The sequence below is a fragment of the Hyaena hyaena genome, unplaced genomic scaffold, assembly GCF_003009895.1.
Source record: "Hyaena hyaena isolate Hyena2069 unplaced genomic scaffold, ASM300989v1 scaffold_383, whole genome shotgun sequence".
Lineage (NCBI taxonomy): Eukaryota > Metazoa > Chordata > Mammalia > Carnivora > Hyaenidae > Hyaena > Hyaena hyaena.
Window position 1 is genome coordinate 1,163,431 of NW_024081014.1, and position 15,380 is coordinate 1,178,810.

Consider the following 15,380-nt stretch of genomic DNA (forward strand, 5'->3'; position numbering starts at 1 on the left):
TATACACATATATATTCATATACATATATACATATATATTCATATATATACATATACATATATATCAATAATACATATAATGACAAGAATTACTGTTCTTTTATAAATATTTTTTAATATTTGTTTATTTTTGAGAGAGAGAGAGAGAGAGACAGACAGGGTGTGAGTGGGGGAGAGGCAGAGAAAGAGGGAGACACAGAACCTGAAGGATGCTCCAGACTCTTGAGGTATCAGCACAGAGCCCAATGCAGGGCTGGAACTCATGAACCGTGAGATCATGACCTGAGCTGAAGTTGGACGTTTAACCGACTAAGCCACCCAGGTGCCCCTACTGTTCTTTTTTTTAAAGCTTATTTATTTACTTTGAGAGAGAGAGGGCAGGGGGGGCATGCAAGCTCACACGCATGAACAGGGGAGGGGCAGAGAAAAAGGGAGAGGAAGAATCCCAAGCAGGATCTGCACTGTCAGGGTGGAGCTCGACATGGGCCTCGATCTCACAAACTGTAAGATCATGACCTGAGCCAAAATCAAGAGTCGGACGCTTAACCAACTAAGCAACCTAGGTGCCCCTGAATTATTATCCTTATTACTACCAAGAACTAATCACAGCTACTTGAGTAAATGCTATACATATGCTCTACTATGTCATGACCTGTGTTCCTACTTGGCATGTCTGCCATACAGAGGTGGTCACTGAGAAAACCCACTCAAGCTCTATCCCTGGGGTTCTTAATTCAGAGTCCATGGGCTGGCTTTGTGGAGGGGGTGGGCCCAAGAACTCCTTGAAATTATTGGCACAATTCTGAGGTCTTGTTTCTGTGGACAGGGTCTTACAAGCTTCTCAAAATGCTTTACAGTCCAAAAAAGACTAAGAGTTTCTGCCACAAACCCAAATTCATGGCACTCTGGCTAGATATCTGTTCATTAGTGTGTATCAACATTCAATTTGAAGGCTTCTTAACATAACTTGAAATCACTGCTTATTTTTTTAAAAAAGTTTTATTTATTTAAATAATCTGTACCTCCAATGTGGGGCTCGAACTCCAGACCCCAAGATCAAGAGTCACATGGTCTTCTGACTGAGCCAGTCAGGCACCCCTAAATTGCTCCATATTTTTGACAAGCCCTATCTTCAAGTGCTTCAAGAATTTTCTTGGATCACCAGCAGCCTTTGGGTCCCCTCTGGGGTACCACTGGATCGAAACTGAATCCTCTTGGCCCATCTTTTTGCCTAGAACGCTGCCACCATTAAGAACCCAGATGCAGACACCCATCTGCCTTACAAACCGCATTCGCAATGGGCTGAAACCTGAAGCTGCTCCTCCCACCAAGCACTGGGCGGGTAGGAAACTGGCAAATGAGCCCAGAAGCAGAATTGGCTCCAGCCCCACAAAACTCCCAGCCTATTCTAAGCAGGCACCCCCAGTGGTGCAGAGGACAGCCCTGTACAAGGCCCCTTCCCTCCCCTTGAGAATCCCAAGTTCTCAAGGCCAGCAGTCATCTCAGAAAAGAAAAAGGAAGAATGGTCATGTGGGAAAAGCCTGTTATCAATTGATTTCCCTCATCAATCCCTTCTGGCTCTCCAACGTCGTGTGGGACAATGGCTTCCCTGGCCTCAGGGACAAAATCATTTCCCACATCCTATAAAATACAAGCCCCTCGTGACACTAAAAGACCATATATGGAAAATGTGGCTTAGAAAGGGACAGCAGGTCATTATTCACTTTACACGTCTTCCAATCAGTTCAGTTCACAGAGCTACTCAAGAATACTGCCATGGGAGGCTGACATCTGCAGGACAAAGTAGACCTCTGGTGTCCCAGCCCTGCCCTCGACCTCAGCCCAGCACTCACCTTGGGTCCATGGGAACTCCGGACTATGATCTTGGCTTGTGGCTGCTGCTCCTCAGCATCCTTCTCTTTGCCAAACTTCATCTTCTTGGGCGGCAGAGATTCAGTTGCCCCATCGGGCACCACCGAGTCTGGCTGCCACTTGTTCTTGCAGGCAAAGGCACCCACGCTTTCCTGTTTCACTCGAGCCTGCCCGGCCTTATTCCGAACTTCAGCCTGGCCCCTCTGGGGAGCTGCTGGGAGGCCATCGGCACGGAAGCAGGTGGCTAAGTTGAAGACGACATCACCGTCCACCTTCTCCATTTTCACCCGCCCCAGGTCCACCTGGCTTCCAAGCTGTGAGAGCTCTGCGCCAGAGCCCCTCTTGCTGCTCGGGACCACATCCAAGATGAGCTCCTTGGGGCGGCTGTCGTGAGGTAGCAAAGGCAGCTCGGGCATCTTGTGCAGGTTCTGGGGGGTGGCCAGGACAAGCTCGTGGGACATGTAGGTGGCCAGCACTTGGTTTTTAGGCTTCGTGTCTCCTGCCAGCTTCAGGCTACAAGCTCCCTGGGGACCTTCCAACTTAGGAGTGCTGTCAGGGCAGAGGTGGCTCTCTGATTCCTCAGGCCCCTGATTCACTTTTATGTCCCCACTGTTAGGCTGGACAGACAGTGCCAAGGTCCCTGTCTGAGGGCTGAGAGTCAGGAGGACAGGGTTGACTTGTTCTTCATAAGGCTTGGCAGCAATCCGGCAAGTTTTGTTCTTTGTGCCAGTGTCCTGCTCTGGAGCAAAGGGGCCCCCAGGCCGCGGCTGCCCCTCTGGAAGTCCATGCACAGCTTCACTGGGGCCGAGAGATGGCACACCAGAAAACTCAGAAACAACGCTGGTGGGCCTGATGGGCACCCCCTGACTGGGGGTCAGCTGCCCAGCACTGGAAATGCCAATGGAAAGCAGAGACGTTTGGTGGTATGGTGACCAGCCAACAGGCAGGACCTGGGTGCTGGTGGGTTTCCCGTTAACTGAACACCGTGGGTAAATATTTGCTGGCCCTGTGGGCTTCCACAGAGAGAGCTCCTTGGTTTGGCACCCCGGTAGCCCAGGGGCGATGCGGGCTGGGGTGTAACGTTTGACTGTGCTTGACTGTCCCTCAGTCCCAGCCTGGCTACCCTTCTTGCCACAGGGGGCACCAGTGCTCTTGGGCTCTCCTTGATCAATGATGGAGATAGGCTCCTGCTTGGGGAGATGGCGGGGGTCTCGGCTGAGGCCCAGGTTAGGGTCTTTGTTCAGCAGCAGGGATGCGGGCACTGGGTTGGCCACCCCCACGTAAGTGCCAGGAATGGTGCTGATCAGCGCAGTTGAGTTCTTCACCCAGGTGCTTGGGTCCCCGTTCCTCACGATGTCGGGAAAGATGACGAAGGGAGAGGAAGTGGAGCCCAGGCATGAGGTGACATTGCTACCAGCAGCCTGGGTTGTGCGCTGAGACCTAGACAAGACTGTGGAGAGGAGGGCTTTGCTGCTGGTGTGCACAGGGGTCAACACGGGCATGGGGGGTGTCTTGCGTTGGTTCGGCAATGGAAGCTTCTGGCGGTTGGACTTGGAGGAGAGGTCGAGGGGCATCTCACTGCATTCAGGTGGAGACGCCATCTCTCGCTCCAGCTGCGGAGGTGACTTGAGGGGAGAGAAGGTGACGGAAGTCCCTTCTGTTTGCTGCTCGGCACCACCTGGCATCTTGGCAGGGTGTGGCGGGGCTGAGCTCACACTGGGGGCTGGCAGCAAAGGCTGTGGGGTTGAAAGCACCTTGGCAGAAGTAGTAGACAGGGAAGTATCTGCCAAAGGCCCGGGGACCCCATCAGGTGCAGGCTGGGTGCTGGTGCTGCTGGACGGGGAAGCACAGGGAAGCCTGTTCACCTCTAGAGAGACCAGCTTAGAATCTGAAGTCAGAGGCCGGGCAACAGAAAATGCATATGGGTAAGACCGTAGCTCTGGGGAGGCCAGCACACCGGGGAGACACCTGTCCTGAAGGTAGGAAGGCAGGACAGGGAGTGTGAGAGTGGAGGAGACTCCCAGGGTGGTTGGCAGTGTGGCCATACTGAGCGGCTGTCCACAGCTCGGAGGTGGGATATATACCAGCGGCTGGCTCGGGGTCAGTACTGTCCCTGGCTGAAAGGACAGGGGTACTTTTTGCATAGCTGGTGCCTGAGCTGCAGGAAAACATACTCGGCTCAAACTAAAGGAGGCTGGGATGGGTGCAGAGGTGGGAATGGCAGCCGGTGTGGCGGCCGGCATAGGTGTGGGGGCCGGAGTGAAGATTGGGGCTGGGGTGGGCGCGGGCACCGGCGTGGGAGCAAAGGCAGGGATGAGGGTGGGGGTGGAAGGTGGGCCAGAAGATGGGGTTGGGGCGGGCATCGGCACTGACGGAGGGGCGGGAGCCGCCGGAGGTGTGGACGCGGGCATGGGAGCCAGAACTGGAGTGGGGACAGGTGTGAGGACCAGGGTTGGGGCGGATGGGGGCACGGGGGCCTGGATCAGAGCCAAGGGAGGAGCCGACACCGGGACCGAGAGGGGGGTAGGGGCTGAAGCCGACAGGGGGACTGGACCTGAGGGGGGAGCAGAAGCTGGTACGGGCACCAAGACGGAGGCTGAAACCGAAAGTGGGTTCGAATCAGAGATGAGCGTGGGCACTGACGGTGGCGCCTGAGCCAGAGCTGGGACTGGTGCTAAGGGGGGGGATGGGGCTGGAACCGAGGTGGCGACCTGGACGGGAACGAGCCCAGAGTGGGGCACAGGGGTGGGGACGGAGAGGGGAACCTGGAATGGATCTGGAACAGATGGGGGGACGGAAGCCGAACTGGGAGCTGGGGGGCAAATGGGGGCTGGCAGCGGACTAAAGTTAGTGGGGACCAGAGGCAGGGTTCCCTCCACAGGGACTCCAGTCCCCAGAGTTGCCAAAATGAAAGTATTCTTCTCCCCAACACCGTGCCGAGAGTCCAAAGCCTTCACCCCAGCTGCTGAGCAGTCTGTTTGTTTGTTCATTTGGGTGTTGAGGGGAGCCCAAGAGCAGTCTGCCCTGCTGCTGGCAGCGTCAGCGCTGTCGGGAGTGGGAAGCTTGAGCCCGTCTCCGGGGCTGCTCAGTGGCACTAACAGGCCCTCGGCCTCCGCCACGCTCCCAGCATAGTCCATTTTTGGCTGAGGGTCATCAGGCTTGTCTTCTGACTTGTGCCCAAGTTTTTCTGCTGCATTGCCATCTGGGTCTGCCCCCCGGGCATTGCTGCCACTTCCAACTGCTGTGAGCTCCACCTGCAACGACAGAGCAGCGTGCCCGTCTTAGCTAGCTAGCTCGCTGTGGATGGTGCAAGTGTCCCAAGGCCCGCGAGAGGTGACTGCTGGTCCTCTTTGCAACTTGACCAACCGGGTCTCAGCAGAAGCAAAGAGCAGCTGGCCAATTTCTGTCTCACATACAGCAACTCCTGGGAAATACCCTGTTCCTTCCTGCCCCCTTTCTTGGGATGGCAGACTGGGCACGTTGCCCGGGCAGTTTGGCTCCACCCTTTGGCGGGCGACATGTGGCTCCACATGGCCCCTTACCTTGGAAAAACTGCTGCTGACACAAAACTCCTGAGATCCAAAGCGCTGGCAGTCACCTGTCGTGGACTCCTCATCAGAAAGAGGTGCTCTTCTAGCATGGGAGACACAACCAGAGAAGAGCCATGAGGCCTAGCCTTTGGGCCACCACCACCTTCGGCAGAACACCTCCTGTCTGCCTGGGTTCCCATAAAACCTTCCTGTCCCACTTCCCTTGGTGGCTGGGAGGACAACACAAGGAACTGGAGGGGTCAAAGTCATAAGCCAGAGTCTCCATGCCCGGCTTTGCAAATTCTTGCAAGGGAGCCCAATCTGACTGGACTCCCCTCTTTGGGCTGTGTATCCTTTTTTTTCTGGGGCTTTCACCAGGAGTGCGGAGGACAGCCCAGCACCTTTGCTTTGTCCCTGGAGCTTACACGTCAAAGTGACTGTCCAGGATGTACTGGGCATTGCCAAAAGGGGGAGAGGTGAATCACAGAAGATCTCAAAAGGCGTGCAAACGAGTTTTCTCTTAAGTACACTCTTATTTTAAGTCTATAAGGGAAGCTGGTTGCTGGTATCATAAGGGTAATCCTTTTCTAAAACAAATAACCACCTCCATTGTGTGTCATGTACTAAATGTGAATCATCACCTATTCACCCGGTGGGGTTGCCGAGAGCAGGTACACGTTTATTAGGACACATAATGATACTGATTTGAGGCCACCAGGTCACTGGGTGCTGGGGGGCATTTCAAGGGCACGACTTCTTTCCCTCCAGGGCACCTCTTCTCCTTTTCTAAAGCACCACCGAACTCCAGCCAGTGCCTGCCCTCCTAAATTTCTATCCCTGCCTGCACGCCATGACTGCCAGCTCCCCACTCTCCCCTCATCCACTCCCATCCCAAAGGGAGGCCTGCAAGGCCACAGACTCCAAATTCAAGTTGGTATATTGGAAAGGGAAGGGCTGAACACCAGGGAGCTGAGTTCCAAAGGAGAAGAACATAACTGAACCCCAACCTACTAAAAAAGTCTTCTCTAGGGGCGCCTGGGTGGCTCAGTCGGTTAAGTGTCCGACTTCAGCTCAGGTCATGATCTCGCAGTTCGTGGGTTCAAGCCCTGTGTTGGGCTCTGTGCCTCTGTGCTGACAGCTAGCTCAGAGCCTGGAGCCTGTTTCAGATTCTGTCTCCCTCTCTTTCTGACCCTCCCCTGCTCATGCTGTCTCTCTGCTCTTTCTCTCTCTCTCTCTCTCTCAGAAATAAGTAAAACATTTTTTTTAAAAAGTCTTCTCTAGATTTTGAGTAAGAATCTTAGAAAATAGGGGCACATGGCTGGCTCAGTCAGTTAAGCATCTGACTTGATTTCGGCTCAGGTCATGATCTCACAGTTTGTGAGATCAAGCCCTGCAGTGGGCTCTGCACTGACAGCAAGAAGCTTGATTGCGCTTCTCTCTCTCTCTCTCTCTCTTTCTTTCTCTCTCTCCCTCTTAAAATTTTTAAAAAGACTCTAGAGAGGATAAATACCCACCAGAAATGTAGTTTTTTGGGGGGTGCCTAGGTGGCTTAGTCGGTTAAGCGTCCGACTTTCGCTTAGGTCATGATCTCGCGGTTCGTGGGTTCGAGCCCCGCATCGGGCTCTGTGCTGACTGCCAGCTCAGAGCCTGGAGCCAATTTCAGAGTCTGTATCTCCCTCTCTCTCTGACCCTCCCCTGCTTATGCTGTCTCTCTCTCTCTCTCCTAGAAATAAATAAAAAATATTAAAAAAAAAAAAAAAGAAATGTAGTTTTTTGGGTACATTCACTCTCTACCCTAGGGAAGACACTAATGGGGCAAGAGCCCATGTGAGTGGCTGAATGGAAGGTCTGGGTGCAAGAATAAAGCTCCAGCAGAAGTGCCGGGGTGCAGTTCCAAGGGGAAAAGCACAGGAATGCTCTGTGTGCCTCTGGGGAGGTGGACCACCTTGGGTCTTAGCTCTGCAACAGCCCGGGAAGAAGCCAGTGTCTGCCTCATAAGCCACCCTAACCTAGGACAGTCAGAGAGCCTGCAGTCAACCCCCACAAAAATGGGGAGGGTCCTACTAACTCCCTTCCTCTCACTGGAACCGGGCATTGGTGATGAACTCCAAAATTGTACCTGGGACAAGAGAGGCTAAAAAGGCAAGGGCGATCACCATAAGCGTCTCCCCATCGTTTCAGGGCTCCAGATGGGGCTAACCAGGGGGGAAAGGTCCGTCTGGTCCCTTTAAAATGCCGCTAGGCTGGCAGAAGTGGGAGGGTTCCACTGCTGGCAAAGACTGCTGGTGACAAACAGAAATGACTGTAAGGACAGACAAGGGCTGGAGATGCAGTCAGGGGTCTCGAGGAAGGGGAGGAAGGGGGCCCTGGAGGAAAGGGAAAACATACTTTGACATCAGCTCCTGGGAGACCAGAAAAGCAAGGCCTACTCCCAGCCTTGGGCCAGGGAGAAACATGTTTCAATTGGACTGGCCAGCATGGCTTTGGAAGGAGGACGGTGGCAAGGCAAAACAAACAGCAGTGCCCCTCCTCTTGCCAACCCCACCTGAGGGGCTGGGGAGCCCACTGGCAGGGGCTGCCAACCAAAGAAAGGGAATCTAGCTGTATACCAACTCCTTGCCCTTGCTGGGCTCCCCCACCCCCCTGAATAAAATCACCTTGAATGCCGGAACCCCACCCTCAAAGGCAGCCACCAGAGACCAGAAGAGCCAGCCTGCAGGCCCAGAGACTCTGAAGGTGGCAGCAGCAGTGGAAGCAGCAGTCCTGGCCACTTCGGCCATACCCGTGCCTGAGTGCTAGTCCCTGAGGCTCTGGGAAAATGTCGTGTGGCCACGTTTCAAATCCTCAGAGGAGAGGGGTATGCAAAGCTAAGCAAACATTAAATTGCTCCATGGAGAGAAGAGCCTGGGACAGGAATAGCTTGCAGGGGAGGGGTGCACAAAAAGAAGTGGGTCAACCAGGCAAGGTTAGGAGGGTATAGGCGGCAGGGAGGAGGGGGCAGGGGTCAAAGCAGACTTCAATCAGGACTGAAAAAAAAGCCCACCATTTCTTCCCAACAGAGATGACCCTGGGCAATTGTGCTTAAGGCTTTGTTGAACTTAAACCAGAAATGGCCATAACCTTTCAGGGCCGTTTTCCTAATTATTAAGGGCTGGCACCACTGTCCATCCAGACCTTTTTCAGTTCCCATTGGGCCCTGGCCACACCACACACATCAGGCTCCTTAGATTCCATCCCCTGCAGACTTTCCCCGCCTGAGTCCCAGCACACGCCAAGACCACCTTCATTCCAGCCAGGGTCTTCTCCAAACACATCGTGTGGGAAATACCAACCCTCACCTCAAACTCCTACTCATCCCTCAAGCCCCCACTCAGATGTCACTGCCTCTGGGAAGCCCTCCTTCCTTCCCTTATTCCCCCAGGAAGTCTGCCATTGCATCTAGACTCCCACAAGACCTGTACATGCCACTCTATAACACTCATCATCAGTGTCCCATGACTGTTGGTTTGCTCTTGCTGGAATTAATAAATGTTTGTTGAATGAAGGAATGAATGGACACAAGAAAGGAAGCAAGCAAGCAAGAAAACAGAGTCAGCTATCTGGGGCTCGCAGAAAGACCCTGCCCCTGTTCCTATAGTCCTTAACTGCACCTGAGGAAGCTAGGCAGGTTTCTCAAACAATTTTAAGAGTTAACCCCCTTGTGCAGCTTCACACCAGAAATTTCTAAGTTCTACCAGTTGTAAAGGGCTGAGGAAGATGGTTTTTAAATAAGGTGGGATCCCATCTTGGAAATCAGCTGCAGCATGGCCTAGACTGTATAGAGGAAGGTGACAATAAAGGGTAGATGAGATCAGAAGTGACAATGCTTAAAAGGTCATCTTAACCACTAGGCATATTTGGTAATTTAACATCCCAAGAAAGGTCCATAAAGAGGGAAAGTCAGGTTTGGGACTCACTTCCTGTTCCTTTCTCAGCAAGGATTTAGAATGGACAATGAAGCAAGGTAACTTGTCCACTGATTTTTTAAAGGCTCTAATCCAGATCTCTGCATCCAAGCCTCAACTACTTATAACGAGTTGCCAGTGAATGCTTACACAAATCGAAACCACCACCCTCCTTCCCCCAGTTCATCTCTGAGTAATTATCTAAGGACATACTTCACATGCAAAAGAAAATATCTTTCTAATGCAGATCTGAGAGGAGTTTTGTCTTATTTTCCTTAGTCCTGTCTTTCATATTATAAAATTAAATTCCTTTTAAGTCCATCTCTAACTTGTTCCTCAGCACAGAGAACATTAAACTATTAGGCACTAATGGCTTTAAAAAAAATAAAAAGGTCTATTCTCCTAACCTGAACCTCAGACAAGTACACACTTCTGTCAAGAGCAGAATAAAAAAGAAGATACACACAAAGACGTCCTTTCCTTTACCCTTCGAAATTACCAACATCCCCCCACATGCACACACACCCATGCACACATTTCCAAGATTTACCCAAGGAGACACCAGATGTGAATCCCAGTAAAAGCCATAGCATTCTTCATTCTAGAGGACTGATCTGATTCTGATGTTTTTGGATTTGAACAGTTGATGGATTGAAACAACAACTAAACACCAGCAAGCATGGCTTTTGTAAAAATGAGAGAGGCACTCCAACTATCACACATGGCTGTTTCTTTGGCTTAGGGTCCCAAAAGTCAAATATAAAATCTGAAGGCCATTTTGAGTGTCTTTCCTATGGGGAGTGATCAGAAAGGGCATAGTTTGGTCAACCAAACATTTTGGTGAACAGAAAATTTAAGACACACATATCACCAACTCTCGTTTCATATGACAACTACATTAAGCAGTTTGATCTTCCTGAGATACTTCATAAGGATCTCGCTGCGAATCATCATTAGCCTCATGAGGCAGGAAAGCGCTGATCACCAGAATACCCACTAACAGTTTCCAGTATACAGCTGAATAATAAAACTGCCTTTCTTCCAGGCTTAGATCAAGGACCAAAAATATCCTATGCGTATCCTTGAGCACTGAACATGGATGCAGCAAATAAAAATTGCAATCGCTTGAGCTTCCCCTTACTCCACAATCTGACGGTTCTTAACGAAGTTGGCCAAAGGTCATCTGCTGGCCTCCTCACCTTCATCTGAACAGGGACGGCATGGCAAAGCAGGGCACTTACACAGTCCCAGCACCATCCCATCTCAAGAAAAGTAGCAACCAAAGCCTCTTCCCCAGGGGCCCTCCCCGGGCCCCGCTGCAGCTGCACCTTTGGTGAGTAGGTACCACTCACTGGAAGCCAGCAACAGCCACCTTCCCAACGTCCTCACCTCTCCTCGTTGATGCCACACATGCGAATCCGGTCAGAACTGGTCCAGTTGTGCACGCCGCTGTAGAGCGGGGCTGTCGAGATCATGACAGCCACTCACCACCAGACAGGACCTGCTGTGGCCGCTCCCCCTGGGGAAAAAGAACTCCGAAAAATCAAAACTCGTAACAGGGACAGCTGCTTTTAACCACCTTTAATAAGGAAACATTTAAATGAAGGCAATTATAGTACCAAAACGTTAAAGCAGTCTCTCCCACAAGGCAGCCTGCCATGGAAAATTAAGGTCCAAATGGGGATGAGGGCACCCCAGCTTTCCAGGAATCCATAGGTTTCAGGATGCTGATGAAGATGCTGTTAATCACCTAGAGCGATTTTTAAATTACGTTAAAGACAGATATGCTTGAGTGTTCGAGGAAATTCAATCTATTCCAGACAAACAAGATGACAGTATATTTTTCCACACACATTTAGCCTAACCAACTGCAATTAGAGGTTTGTTCCCATATATGAACAATGCGTTGAAAGACTACTGGGGATCTTTTTCTCAAACCTCTCTAATCCACGGGTACTGAAGTATTTGAGTGACGTACCAATTTAAGTTCTCCAGAGGAAGCACACAATTTCTTTATAAGCCCTTCAAAAATACTCTATTCTGATTTCCACTTGGGAGTTATATAGATATAACACGTATATCTAAGCTGGTTTAAAGTTCCCTCGAAATCAAATGCAATACTCCTTGTACTCTGGTGACAAACAAGCAAACAAACAAACAAAAAAATGGTCCATGAAAAACCACACATTTCTGTCCTTGTCCCTTTCTATTGGTCTTGTCATCCCCATGACCTACCACCCCCTTCAGCAGCTAACATCCAGCTGTCGCTGTTGACAACCACTGCACAGCCAATTCACCTTCTAGAGAAAACAAGGCATCAAGAAAAAGAGGTTTAGGTTTACCCAATGAGCTTGTCTTAAGACCCTTAAACTCTTGAATTAACTTATTAGCTAAGGTCTTTTTTATCACAGCTCAACTGAACAGAACCCTCTAGTGATCAGAATTTTCTGCTATTCTCCACTTTGCCAAGAAGTCAGTAAAATACAGTCACATCAGGGGTTTGTTTCATTCATTCTTTATATAATTTTCAGAGACTGTCCACATTCAACACAATAGCACTTATCCATTCAACAAATATTTACTGAGCTACTACTCTATGCCAGCACTGTCCTTGGTACTGGGGATTCAACAATTACCAAACAACACCAAGAATCACTGTCTTCGTGGAACTTGTATTCTAGTGGGATGAGATGGACAATACACATGTGAAATGATTCCTGTTATACTATGTTACAAGGTGGTATAACACCAGCTAAGGACCATGGCGACAGTGGCGGGGGCAGAATGGGCTACAGTCTGTAAGTGGGTAATGAGCATAGGTCTTGCTGAGAAGATGTTTAAACAACCTGAAGGAAGCAAAGGAGTGCGCCGTGTGGATATCTGGCAGAAGAGCATTCCAGGCAGAGGGAACAGCCTATGCAAAGGTCCTAGAGAAGGAGGCTGCATAATAAGATCAGAAAGAGCCAGGCCCGGTGGCTGGTACAGCAGAGGCTCCAAGCAAGGGAGACAGGCAGTACAAGGACAGTGGAGCCACAGCCCCCCATTATGTTCCCTGTGCTCACCCTCCTCCCCATGTCTGTGTTGCAGGATACTTCTGCCCTTGCCTTCTTTGTACTTGCCCCTCTCTTGGCTTTCTTGACACAGTGCCTGCTGGCTTCTCCAGGGTCTTCTCTTCACCTACACTAGAAATCTAGCACTTATCTTTCCTGGTCTCTCCTCACCCCTGCAAGCCCCCATCTCTTCCCCTTCCTTCCCTCTTTTTCTCCCTAACCCTCCTCCTTCCCTCCTCCTCTCCCTCTCTCTCTCCCCCCTCTCCCATTCCCTTTCAATTTCTCTTTCCTATTCCCCTCTATTACTCCTCCTCACCTCCCTCTTCCCCAATTCTTCTCCCAGCTGTTTCTCTCTTCCCCTCTTCCCTGCCTCTTCCCCTCTCTCCAATCTCTCTTGGTTTAGTCTGCACTCCTCCACCTTCCTCTCTTTCCTCTCTTGCCCTTGTCCTTTCCCCCTTTCTCTCCTCATCCTCATTTTCCCTCAGGCTCCCCTCTCTCCCCCCTCTCCTCCTCCTTCCCTTCCTCCCTCCCCCTGCATCCTCCTCCCCTCTGCTCTTTGTCCACGCCTCAGCTTTCAGTGTCCCTCTCTTGTCTTTCTGTCTCCCTCTGTCTCTCTTGCCCTCTTTCTATCTCTGTCTCTCCAGCTTGGTCTGGCTCTCATTGGCTCTCCCCTACTCCACTTGTGTGTGTGTTTGTGTGTGTGTGTGTGTGTGTGTATGCATGCACACACCCTGCTCCTTCTCCTCTGTAGCTCCTAAGCTCCCTCAGTTGCAATTCTCCCCTTCCTGTACCAAAGACTCCCAAATCTGTATCTCCATCCCTGACCTCTCTCCTTAGACCTGGACCAGAATTTCCAGCTGCCAGCAACTCGCTGTTAATTGGATGTCCACCAAGCCCCTCAAACTCAATGTGTCTCAAAGCAAACTCATTATCTGTTCCCATAAACCTGCTCTCCTGCTCCTCCATGCCCAGTGTGTTTCCTATCTTAGTTAATAGCACCACTATCCCCCAGCCTGGAAATTTCAGTGGTGTTGTCTTCAACTCCTTCTCTCCCCCCACTACTTCCCACAGCCAATCAGGAGTCAAGCCTTAATAATGCCATCTCCATCCTCTCCTGCCCCTCTTGCCACCACCCTGATGCAGGCCCTCATCATCTCTCACGCAGAATATTACAATAGCCTCTTAACTGGTCCGTCCCTCTGCCTCCAATTTCTTGATTCTACAATCAATTTATCTTCTAAAGCACCAGTTCGATCATGTTGCCCCCACCCCCACCTCCTCGAAAGCTTTCAGTAGCTTTCCTGTCTTCAGAATCAAGCCCAAATTTCTTAGCACAGCATTCCAGGCCCTCCAAGACCTGGCCTCAAACCTCCTCTGGTCTCCTCTTCGGCCACATTCTGATGTTACCCGCCACCTCCCTGTTCCAGCTCCAGACCCTTCCCTGAACAGACCATCCAGTTTCAGGACTTTGCTGTTTCTTTACCCTGCAATGGCCTCTCCTGTGCCCTTCCTCCTCTCTGTGTCACCCTTCAAAGTCTGGCTTAAATGTCATCATGTCATCTCCACAGCCCTAGCCCCTGGTCAGTTAACTCTTCCCTCTCTGGTTCTCCTCAAACACTGCATTCGTTGCATTCGGACCTCTCCCACAGCACTGATTCTTACTCTCCTCTTCAGTGTGGTTAGTTGAGAGTGTGGCATGTCTGTCTCCCCCACCAATCAAACTATTTAAGGTAAGAAATACCATCATTTCTGTCTCTGGTTTCTCTGCAATGTCCTACATATACTAAGTACTTCAGTAAATGAATGTTATGTGGACATGAATCCTGGATGAGAATTGAGGTGATGACCTTGACAAATTACAAGCAAAATCAACCCCCCAGAAAGTGTTTACTTACTATAGGAAAGAAGGCTGGACTTCAGTGAAAACACTATGTGTTACCTATAGCACTTTGTTCGCAGCTGCTTGATTCCAGCACACTTCATTGTCTTGGAGTTGTTTTGCACCTCTATAAATTGTAGGTAACTGATGGATATGCAAACTCTGTATTGTCCCATAGAGTTTGGATTGACTTCCCTCCCCATTGTGGAAAAACCAGTTTTGCCTCCATTTGCAATTCAATTCCTTTACTCCATATAAATTTGTTCTTTTGGACTTTTTCTCTAAACCAGCTAGAACATCTGTCTGGTTCCCTGGATGACAAATGAGTAAAATAAAATTTTTAACACATGTTCATTTTTACATCTGTATGAGACTCATGATTTTACCTTTCTCTAAAAACTATCCTTAACATTCCTAAGACAGCTATGTGGGTTAACACATGATTTTAGAAAGATTTCAACAAGTGGTAAGACAAATGGATCGACTATCTGCTTCACATCAGTTCACCAGGATCCCATCCCATCCCTGCACATCCTGGTCAATCAAGTTGTGACTTTTGCTTAGACTAACTTGTAATATCCCAGTTTAAGAAACAACAGCTCAGCCCGTTGACTGATACACCATGTACTTTTTAAAAATCTTTTTGCCCTATGAAGCATTAGAAGAATCAGGCAATTAAAGGGGTCACATTTGCCATGAGTTTTAACACAAAGTTTGAGTTTTAGTGCCTATCTGAATATCTGTAGAAAGCAAATACAAGTCAGTCTCTACTGCTTTTTCACTCTTGGGTTTATTTTTGTTCTATTTAAAGGGTATTAGTAGTTTGTAGGGCCTGGGGCAGAAATCAGAGGGGGGGAATGAATCCCAGCATTTGAAAACAGAACATATAAAATATCATCACCTAGATAAAGTTTTTAGATCCCTCAAAACAAAAACAAGAAAGCCAACAAAATAAAAGAAAATTAAATAATTACCAGACAATGTCACACACTTTAGGACTACCTAAAGGCAGCCCTATTTTCATGAGATCTGGAAGACAGAATATTTGCTTAACTCTTGGCTTCCCACTCTTCTGTTATGAATTTGTCAGAGCACCCCTCTTCCT

General features: G+C 49.8%; 1 protein-coding gene across 3 annotated transcripts in view; it reads right to left on the minus strand.

Moving 5' to 3' along the window:
* BCORL1 (BCL6 corepressor like 1) overlaps positions 1-15,380 on the minus strand; it is a 62,694-nt gene that overhangs the window by 34,267 nt on the left and 13,047 nt on the right. For all 3 annotated transcript variants that reach the window (XM_039250789.1, XM_039250786.1, XM_039250787.1), the window contains exons 2-4: positions 10,736-10,865; positions 5,415-5,505; positions 1,854-5,126 (exon numbers count right to left, since the gene is read on the minus strand). In XM_039250789.1, the coding sequence (XP_039106720.1) occupies positions 1,854-5,126; positions 5,415-5,505; positions 10,736-10,821 (3,450 nt within the window). In that variant the 5' untranslated portion in view covers positions 10,822-10,865. The remainder of the gene's footprint in view (positions 1-1,853; positions 5,127-5,414; positions 5,506-10,735; positions 10,866-15,380) is intronic.